The 10,807-nt window shown below is 41.1% G+C and overlaps 1 protein-coding gene across 1 annotated transcript; it reads right to left on the bottom strand.

Annotated features, from left to right (window-relative positions):
* Nucleotides 1-257: 257 nt before the first annotated feature.
* LSM5 (LSM5 homolog, U6 small nuclear RNA and mRNA degradation associated) lies at nucleotides 258-6,275 on the bottom strand. Its single transcript, XM_081101660.1, has 5 exons — nucleotides 6,213-6,275; nucleotides 3,814-3,909; nucleotides 3,507-3,534; nucleotides 2,704-2,776; nucleotides 258-2,309 (listed from the first exon to the last, which is right to left on the bottom strand). The coding sequence occupies exons 1-5, from the start codon at nucleotides 6,256-6,258 to the stop codon at nucleotides 2,277-2,279; spliced, it is 276 nt and encodes a 91-aa protein (XP_080957786.1). The 5' UTR covers nucleotides 6,259-6,275; the 3' UTR covers nucleotides 258-2,276.
* Between the last annotated feature and the right edge of the window lie 4,532 nt (nucleotides 6,276-10,807).

Consider the following 10,807-nt stretch of genomic DNA (forward strand, 5'->3'; position numbering starts at 1 on the left):
TTGGGCTTTTGTCGTGCAGAGGGTAAGTTCCTGAAAGGTTTGAAAGACAAAGTGTCACATGACTATATTCTGCATTTTAAATAAACCACTCGAATGCTCTAATGGCCTGGAGGACAGATGCACGGGGGTGACAGGAAGCTGTCAGGGAGAGAAAGGAAGTATTAGTACAGCAGAGACTTGACTGACCAATAATCAGCAACCCTCTTCCAAGATTGAGGTCCGAACCAATTGAGAAAAAAAGCAAAATGGTAAAGACAGGGGTTGAAATATCATTTTTATTGACAGATGCTAGATAATGTAGCTTTCATCTGTGGGCTGCAGTTAACTTGTTAGTCTGGAACTCCCAAATTATTCAAATGTATCACAAAACCACAGGCATGCTGGACACCCCCGACTTCATGGCTTCATGCAGATCCCTATACGTCACAGTACCTACTTGAATTCTGTAAAAGTGTAAGCAGTTGGGAGAATCATACCCTCATGTTTATTACTGTTAAAGACTAGATTAAGAGAGAGTTTATCTGTAGGCAAGTGAACTTCCTATTACTGAACCCCAGAAGTCACTGGGCCACCTGGCCACAGACAAGGTAACTGCAGGCCTCCTTAAGTGAGGTCAGGCTGCTCCGACACTCAGAGCATGTTGGAACCAAGAGCATGTGCTCCCTGCAGGCAACGAACTCCTGGAAGGAAAAAAGAAAGAGCTGAGCATGACCACCGCAGATAGAGAGTAAAGGGTGGTAAGAGGATGATATTACATCAGTTAGCCTCCCTCCAAAAGGAAAGAAGCAACAGGAGGGAAAGCATTCCTCCAACAAAGGTGGGAAGCAGTGGCTCCTGAGAACCAACTGTTAAACTTGGGGAAGTTTGCAAGCCAGATGTTAAACCCTGGGCAGCTTGAAATCAGCCACGGCAGGAGTATGTACACCATGAAAATTAAAAAAAAAAAATACCACAGATCAGTGTTTTGCTTTTAGAAAATAAAGTTGGTCCTTTTCTCATGTGGAAACATTAAAACTGAAGATAGATTCAAGACTTAAAAAGAAAATATAAAGTACCAAGAAAACATATCAGCAAAGGAGGTCTTTCTAATCATGTATACCATAGACAAAAACCATAAAGGACAAGACCAACATATGACTACATAAAATATTTTTTTATTTGTCAAAAAATGTACCCCTAACAGGCAAACTACAAACTGGGGAATTTACCTGCAAAATACATGACTAAGAGGAACTATTAAGAATTCTTACAAATTAGTAAGAAACAAGCATCTCAATGGCAAAAGCCTCATAGACATAATCCACAAAATACAAAATTAGTAAAGAAAATTTTAAACATACCAAGTTTTGCCTATCACAATGACAAAGAGAACATAGCCAATGGTGGTATATAAAGTATGAAAAACCGCTGACAAACATTTTGTTAGCAACATGACAATATATACCTTTTGACAATATACACTTCTGAATTTCTTCTAAGAAAAATAAAAATGTATAAAGATTTAGTTAGATTATTATGGCCAATAATAATAATAGGCTAAATAAATTATGGTAAACCCATTTAAAGAAATACTGTGCACACATTAATGTTGCTGAAATATGACATTTACCACTTAAATTTTTAAAAACTCTTCAATGGAGGCCACAAAACAGCGTAATCAGGGCCAACATGTTTTTGTAAATATAAAATGTGTACTGAGGAAGTCTAACAGGACAGAAAGCAAAGTATGATGTTTCCCTTTTCATTTGTCTGCATTTCTACAATGTGCACAGATTACCTGTCTATTTTGCTTGTTTGTTTTTAAGAGAAGTTACTGAAACTTGAGTGCAGTAGAAAAATCCTCATTTCAAAGCACCACAGTTTGAACTAAATTGAATAATTTCAGGTTAAATGCACCTGTTCAAAATCCAAAGTTCACCATTTTGTTTGGAACAGTTTTTGAGAACCAAGTGGTCATGCAAATAAGGAAGCAGATGTAAAATGACAAGAGAGCAACTGACAAAATAATCACGAGCTTTGTTCCAATGGCTATTGCAGTATAATAAATAAAATGACAATTAAACAAAACCACCTTTATTTTAGTCTTCAATGTTCTTTTTTCCCCAAGATAAACATGATTAACTTAAAAAATGGCATTTACAATGCCTCTTCAAAGCATTCCCCTTTAACGGGAAACTTGGCTTCACAGAATCCAGACAGTGAAAGGTTTAAAAATAATTATATTTTGTTGTCATTATAAGACAAAACAGAATCTAGCGTAAGTCAAGGAAATCCATTCATACTTCAGGTCCTTCTCCTCCAGGAACCAGCTGCAAAAGAGAAAAAAGTTGAATAACACCACCACTACCATCATTTAAAAACACCTACTGAGAGCTCTCCTTGACCAAAGCCACTTTTGCCTCTGCCCCTCCCTCACCTTCCCATTTTCTCCATGGCCCCATCACGATTCCACCATCAGCAATTAATACTTAGTGCCTCAACAATAATCCTTAGTAACATAAATTATTAAAAAGTACAGCAAACTCATCTTCAGGCCTAATGTCATCATCAATAGCTCAGCTTTCAAGCCCTGACCACCAGAGCATCCCTATCCCATCTAAAGCACCACTGGGCCATGAACACTTAGGCAAGCAAGGTAGCTCTGTAATCCCTTCCCCACAAAAAATGGTCTAACATCGAAATAAAACAGCTTTACTGTCTTACCATTGTTATATTATTTCCATTTAGCAAAATCTGGTCTAATTTAGTGATCCTTCTTCCTTCTGGTGTGATTTCACTAAACGAATACATTAAAAAGAGTCAAGATAAACAGAGATAATCAAAGCCAACATTTTGACCCCTAAAAGTTATTATTGTATGTAAATGAACATGAGGTCAGAAATTGTATCAACTGTTTTCAGAGACACAGGCTTCTCCTGGATGATGTACTATCTTCCCCAACGGCGACCCCGTAGACTGACTGGCCTAAGGCCCACACCGACTAGGGCTGATCTTTATAAAAGAAGCTGAAATTTGCCAAGGAGATCAAATATGAAATAAAAGGTTTACTATCTTCACTCTGTTACTATTACTTAGTACTGATTCCTATCCATTAAACCAATCCACAGTCATTTCGATTTTGAAAGCAGATACTGGTTGCAATCTTCATGTTAATATAACTGAGCCATCATTTACATTTAATATTATACATAAATTACATCAAATGCTCTATCAATTCCTTGATTTGACCTGAGCCCTATTTTAGTATCTTTTATCTTAAAGATAACTTCCACTAAATTAGTCTCCACTAATTTCCTAGCAATTTAGTAACATTTCATTAGGTAACAACCCTCAGATCCCAATTTACTAGCATTGTGTCAGTTGATAAAATTTCTATCTTTAAAGTAATTCCAACAGGCAATGTTTTCTCATACATCATTTTACTGACTCAACAGCACTAAAACTGCCTTAAAGAGAGATTTCCCCCCCTCCCCCACCCCAATTCTTTAATTTTTAACACTACTTACAACTCAGTGACATCTTCCAGTACCATATCTGAAATTTGGTGTTAAGGAAATAAAGTAAAATTTACTCTGGCTTTCTGCCTTTATTCAGTTTCAATGGTAACATTTAACACAATAGCTTGAATTCAAAAAGCTTGTGATTGGCAGGAACTTTGTCTTCTTTCAGGTACACATCCACTTAAAATACTATTACAGCTTCCCTGAGAATGCATTGATTTTTCTTATAGTTATCAGCAAGGAGACTGTCTATAGTTACTTCCGTTCTTAAATATTGAGGAAAAACTCATACCACCATTTTTTAAAAGGATACTGACAAAGTCATCAAATCCTAGAAGCGTGCCAACAATTTCCTTATCACTCTTCATCACAATGTGAATTCTTGATCCTATACACTTGTCCACAAGCTCTAGGTATTTTTTAAGAAAGAAGAAAAAGATTATTTACCAATTCATTACTCCAACAAATATTTGGGTGCCTATTGGTACTTATTACTTGCATATGATGAAAGATAAACTAGGAAAAGTATTCATTCAAAAACTTCAGGTTTTATACCACATACCTCTGTTCAATCACTATATTACATTAAAGTTTCCTCTGCGCTCTACTCACCTCAATTTTGTAGCAATTTATCATGGTTGTGGTTTTATATTAGACTAGAGGCCCAGTGCATGGATTTGTGCACTGGTGGGGTCCCTCAGCCTGGCCTGCGGGGATTGGGCCAAATCTGGCTCTCCAACATCCCCCAAGGGATCCCACATTGTGAGAGGGCAGTTCTCAGGCAACCCATAATCAGGTTCTCTCCTCTCTGGTTCCAGGTGGGTCACCTGAGAACCACAGCTGCCAAGTCACCACAGCTCAGCAGCTCCTGCGTTGAGCATCTGCCCCCTGGTGGTCAGTGCGTGTCATAGCTACTGGTCGGATGGTCCAATGGCCGGTCGGTCGCTTAGGCTTTTATATATATGTGATTGCTTAACATAGAAACTCCTTTCTAGACTCTCAGCCCATGAGACCAGAAACAGGTTGTATTTCCTTATCACTGGGTCCTCAAGGGACAGTGCCTGGCATATGCTGAGTATTCAGTTTGTCACGCATGGAGGGACCTGGAGAGCAGTAGGCTAAGCCAAGTCAGTCAGTGGGAGAAAGACAAGTACCACATGATCTCATTCATATGTGGAATCTAATGAGCAAAATACACTGATGAACAAAATAGGTCCAGAGACATAGAAGCATGGAACAGACTGAGAATCTCAGAAAGAAGATTGGGGGTGGGGTGGGGGTTGAGGGAGAGATTAATCAAAGAACTTTATGCATATATGCATAACCCCTGGACACAGTAGTGTGGTGAAGGCCTGGGGGGGAGCCGAGGAGGGGAGGGGGGAGGGGGGGGTTAATATAGGGGGGAGGGAGCGACATCTGTAATACTTTCAACAATAAAGATAACTTTTAAAAATAGTTTGTTTTTTGTTTTTTTTTTTTAAATAATTTATTTTTTTATTATTTTATTGATTTTTTACAGAGAGGAAGGGAGAGAGATAGAGAGTTAGAAACATCCATGAGAGAGAAACATCGATCAGCCGCCTCCTGCACATCTCCTACTGGGGATATGCCCGCAACCCAGGTACATGCCCTTGACCGGAATCGAACCTGGGACCTTTCAGTCCGCAGGCCGAGGCTCTATCCACTGAGCCAAACCGGTTTCGGCTAAAAATAGTTTGTTATTGGAAAGTAATTTCTTGCCCTCGCTGGTTTGGCTCAGTGGATAGAGCGTCCGACTGCGGGCTGAAGGGTCCCAGGTTCAATTCCAGTCAAGGGCACATGCCCGGGTTTCGGGGTCCATCCCCAGTTGGGGGCGTGCAAAAGGCAGTCAGTCAATGTTTCTCTCTCATCATTGATGTTTCTATCTCTCTCTCCCTCTCCCTTCCCCTCTGAAATAAAACAAATTTTCTTAAAAGAAAAGTAATTTCTTAAAAAGATTGCCAAATGCAGAGAAAACCTTCAGTCACAGCCACACCCACTAACTCAATCACTCTGGGCTACTAAATATTAGGGCGAGAGGCACCACTGCCTTCACCAGAGCCTCCTGGCCGCTGCCCCCTCACCCTAACTCTGCCCGGTCCGCTGCGTGGCAGCTCGCACGTCCATCAGCCGCCGGACGCGGTCTGGTCTGAGGTTTACTTGTCCTGCATCCTCTCTCCTCCGCTGGCGTGTGTGCTAAAGGCGGCAATGGCCGTGATTTCAATGTGTCCAATCGTGCCCAGCCACGGGGTGGTGCGCGGATGCTCCACACTGCTTGTTGAATGAATGAATGAATGAATGAATGGAGACAAATAGGGCGAGTTTCCAGTTCCCTCGGCTAAGGCTCATTCCAGAGCCCAGTGCTTCTCTCCATACGCGGCCAGATCAGGGACAGGGTCTGTCTGGGAGCTTCTCAGCGCCAGGCTGAGGAGTGGGGCTGCTCACGGCGAAGAAGGCGGGCGACGCATTTACCCGGCGCGGACCTTCCCGGGGACCCTGGGGTTCGGGCCTAAAAGGCCCTGCGCGCTCCAGAGGCGGGCGGCCTGGGATCGCGCAGACGCGGAGCCTGGAGACAAGCCGCGAGGGGGACGCATTTTCCTAACCCTCGGCCGGGGCCGCCTCCGCCCGCGGCCGCGTGGCCCCCAACCCTAAGCTTCAGCTCCTCGCCCCCGTTTCCCGCAGGACCACCATTACCTAGAGGCAGCAGCTGCGACGGGTTAGTGGTAGCGTTAGCCGCCATGGCGACGCCGGAAGTGCATCGACGTCAGGATTGCAAGTTTGAAAGAGCGCGCTTCCGCCTCCCCGCCCCCGCCCCGCCCCCCGCAGCCGGGACAGGCTCGACCAATCTAAGGCCGAGCGTGCGATCGGGCCAGTCCACGTGGATCCCGCCCGGCCCTTCTTTCCCAGGCAGTGAGATCCCGGGCACTAGTTCTCTCCACTGACCATTCTGTGGTCTCGACAGGTACCCACTCTCCTCTCGAAGTTTCTGAGAGACGTTAAAAATACCCTACCTTGTGAATAAATTCATTTGGAGACACTAAGGAATCCCACAATTGGCATTTTTTGAAAGCTTTTGTAGGGTGGGGATAATTTTTTTTTTTCTGCTGTAGTTAGTTCATTTTTCTTAACCTTGTTATATCGAGGAGTCTAATTTTTTAGACTTTTTATATTCACTAATTCGTAAACGCATTGTCTAACGGGCAACCACCTGATGGCGCTCCATGTTAATGTCCTCATCACTTTTAGGACGCCTTAGTTTTTGCACTTTTTTGAATAGAAAGCAAATTCTCTGCCTTACTCTATTTTACATTTATGTCCTAGGAACTTAAAGCTAGAGTCTAACCAAGAGGGGCCAGGAGAACATTATGTAATGATATAACACATGGTTGTAAAGCACCCATCATTTACTCATTGAACAAATAAGTATTGGTTGCACACTCTTTGCCCAGCATTTTGCTGAGTATAAAACAGTGTACAGAATAGAGCTACGAGCTTGTCTGCCTTGAAGAAGCTTAAGGTGTATGGGGGAGAGAGACAACTAACAAACATGTACAAGGCACATGAAATTTAATATGTTAAGCAAAAAGACCTTTCAGCTTCAAGATTTCTATAGAAGTAGGTATGATTTAAGGCAGGGGTGGGCAAACTTTTTGACTCGAGGGCCACAATGGGGTCTTAAACTGGACTGGAGGGCCGGAACAAAAGCATGGACAGAGTGTTTGTGTGAACTAATATAAATTCAAAGTAAACATCATTACATAAAAGGGTACGGTCTTTTTTTTTTTAGTTTTATTCATTTCAAACGGGCGAATCCGGCCCGCGGGCTGTACTTTGCCCACGGCTGATTTAAAGCAAATGTCAGTGAGGAGGTTCAGAAGCCCTCACAGAGGGGCCCTTGAGTTCAAAACCCTATAGGATTCAACCTCCTTCGAAACCTCAAGCCCGTCCTGGCTTTTTGCATCTCATAAATATTAAGCACCTACTGTGTGCCAGGAAACTTAACAAATACACTTACTCCTAATCTTTATGACTAGCCTTTGAAGCAGGTGTTAGGATGAAGTTCCTCATACTCAGAAAGATTAAATAATTTGCCCACTGACCAGATAGATAAGCTTGGGAAGCTTCAGAGGAATTAACAGGAGTCTAGTCATGGCAGACGAATAAGAACTGGATAGGCAGAAACGGGCAGGAGCAGCATTCCAAGTAGAGAGAACACCATGTGTCGTTGGTGTGTGCCCACCTCCAAACATCTCCTATTGCACTTTAATTTTAATCTTACATATTTTCTCTAAGTTTGGCATGAAACCCTTCCTTTCCCAAATGTTTACCGTAATCACTCCAGTCCTTAGTGATTTTACTTTATTACTCTTGGGATGCTCTGCCCCCAAGTTCTGAGAAATCCTGTTCATCCTTCAAGGCCAATGTGACTTTCTCTGGGAAGCTTCTCTGACGTGCAGGCTTGGTGGGCTCTCACTATCCTGCAGCAATGTTAATAGTTCTTGGAATGCTCTGTCCAAGGGGTTACCGCCTCCACAAAAACTGTGTGTTCTCCAGAGTCAAGAATTTTTCGGAAGCAGTATAATGATTACATCAGTTGGTTCTAAAGTTAAATTACTTTGGTTCAGATCTTGTCTCCACTACAATTCCTTCAAATTATTTGACCTTGGGCCAGTTTAACCTTTGTCTTAATTTACCCATTGGAAAACTCTGCTTGTTGTACAATTGTTGTGAAGGTTAAATGAGATAATCCATCAAAAGTAGTTAGCAAAGGACTGGCACATTAGTGCTTATTTATTAAATTTGAGCTATTACTCCTTACTTATCTGCATTTCCTAACACCTAACATGATGCTTGGCTTTAGAGTGGGTGCTACAATAGCTAGTGTTGCTAGTTGCTTTCACTTTCATCTTATAGCTAGACATAAGCCACTTTAAGGCAGCAATTTCTTTTTTCTTTCTTTCTTTTTGAAATGCACAAAACTTACTACACACAGTTCCAGGTGTATGTTACAGTCTAATGAATGTTCTTTAAATTGATTCTCACTATTTCAGTCATACCCATCAATATCCTCCTAGATCTTCATAAGATTCTAAAGACAACCTGGCCGCTGTGGCTCAGTGGTTGAGCGCGGACCTGTGAACCAGGAGGTCACAGCGGGTTCCCCATCAGGTGGGCTCCATTCCTAGTGTGGGGCATGCAGGAGGCAGCCAATCAATGATTCTGTCTCATCATGGATGTTTCTATCTCTACCTCTCCCTCTCTGAAATCAATAAAAATATACTTAAAAAAAAAAAAAGATTCTAAAGCCAAAGTAATGCCAAATTTGTTTGTGAAGCCCTTTTCTTTTCCTGGTTTCTCTTTCCTGGTTTTATTTTCTCCATACTGGAATGAGAGCAGAGACCAAATTCAAGTCATTACTTGATAGAGTTTAAAATTCACAAAAATATGCTTTAAGAAAAGTTAGTACTTTGTGTTCCCTTACAGTAATAAAATGACCATTAGCAATTTTCAATACTATTGATAAAGAAAGTCTCTTTATACAGTAGTTCTTGCTTATCTGTGGCTTTGTTTCCATGGTTTCAGTTACACTTGGTCAAGCATGGTCTGAAAATATTAAATGGACAATTCCAGAAATAAACAACACCTAGCTTTGAAATTGCAGGCCCGGAGCAGTGAAGAACTCTCCCATCATCCCTCTCATCCATCTGGAAGTGATTCATCCCCTTGCCCAGCGTCTCCAGGCTCCCGCCCATTAGTCACTTAGCTGCCATCTTGGTGATCAGATTGACTGTTGTGGTATCTCAGTGCTCACATATCCTTGTTTTACTTAATAATGGCCCCAAAGCGCAAGAGTGTCGATGCTGGCAATTCAGACACGCCAAAGAGAAGTTGCCAAGTGCTTCCTTTAAGTGAAAAGGTGAATGATTTCAACTTGAGAAGGAAAAGGGGGACTACTGTAATCTGAGAAAGGAGATCGAGTTCATTTACAGGGTAGAGTTCATGGAGATTGCAGGAAGGGAGTGGTTTTATTTTATTGTGTTGTTTCCTGAGGCAAGATACAAAAAAAAGCATCAGGCTGATTCCAGATGGAGAGTTCACTTTTAATGAACTTGAAAACATGTCCTAGCTCGATGCCTCCAGGGTTTTTCTCCCTTTAGCTCCCATAGAGCAGTCACAAAATAGAATTTATATCCAACGTAAATATATGTAACTAGAAGAGGCTCTTCAATGTATTATGTGTTCAGAAAAGCATTTCTAACTTTTCCCTGGAGAAAAATACCATCAAAATACAAGCAAGTTTCCTGTCATAATAATGTTCAGAAAGTATTCCATTATCTCAAATTGTTATTTCCAATCTTGATAATCTCCTTCCAACACTTTTTCTAATAGAGGATAAATTTCTGTTTTTTTTCTCAATACATATTTGTCCTTATAGACATCTTATTAATGAATTTATTTTAATGCAACTCAAAAAATGTCACATCTAGCTGAAGGTGATTGATGGGGACTCATGAAGACTAAGTTTTGCTGTTACATGTTCACAGTGCCAGATTAATACTTGAGCCTGGGAAATAAGCCCCCCAAAGTAGCTTTAAAACTTCTTGACCCCCCCCCCCCAACTTCTTTAAAAAATGCTCTCTAAAGAATTCTGTACTGTATTTCTCTTCTAAAAATATGAATCGTTCAACCAGGCTCCTGGTGACAGATGGGTTTCCTTTAAGCCAAGGGTTTTTTTTTGTTTGTTTGTTTTTTTGGGTTTTTGTTTGTTTGTTTGTTTGTTTGTTTTGTGTGTATGTATGTGTGCGTGTGTGTGTGTGTGTGTGTGTGTGTGTTGGGGGTGGGAGGGCAGTTCTTCTTCTTCTTTTTTTTTTTTTTGCATTAAACAAAAAGCTAGTGATGACTTCCACGTGAAAACAAAGAGCCATAGTTTCAGCCTTGAAAAAAATTATCACAAATTGATAAAAGATCAAGCTCTTATTGACATTTTTCATATATAGCTTCATAACTATATGTGATGTGAAAGAAGACAAAACAAATGTCCCCAGTAATCCATAAATTTGTTAGCTTAGCATCATAGAAGAAAAGTTTTGATTCCCTCACTTCTTGGACACAAACTCCTGGACAGCAAATTTGTGTGGACTTTCTGTTGGGAAATGGAGGAGAGGACTGTTCAGGTGGTTCATCCTTAATCAACACCAGATTATCTTAATTACTATAGCTTTATAATGCTTCCTGATATTTTATAGGGTAATTATTCGCAGATTTAGATCTTCCTTAAGACTATCTTA

This window comes from Myotis nattereri (genome assembly GCF_964212035.1).
Source record: "Myotis nattereri genome assembly, chromosome: 11".
Lineage (NCBI taxonomy): Eukaryota > Metazoa > Chordata > Mammalia > Chiroptera > Vespertilionidae > Myotis > Myotis nattereri.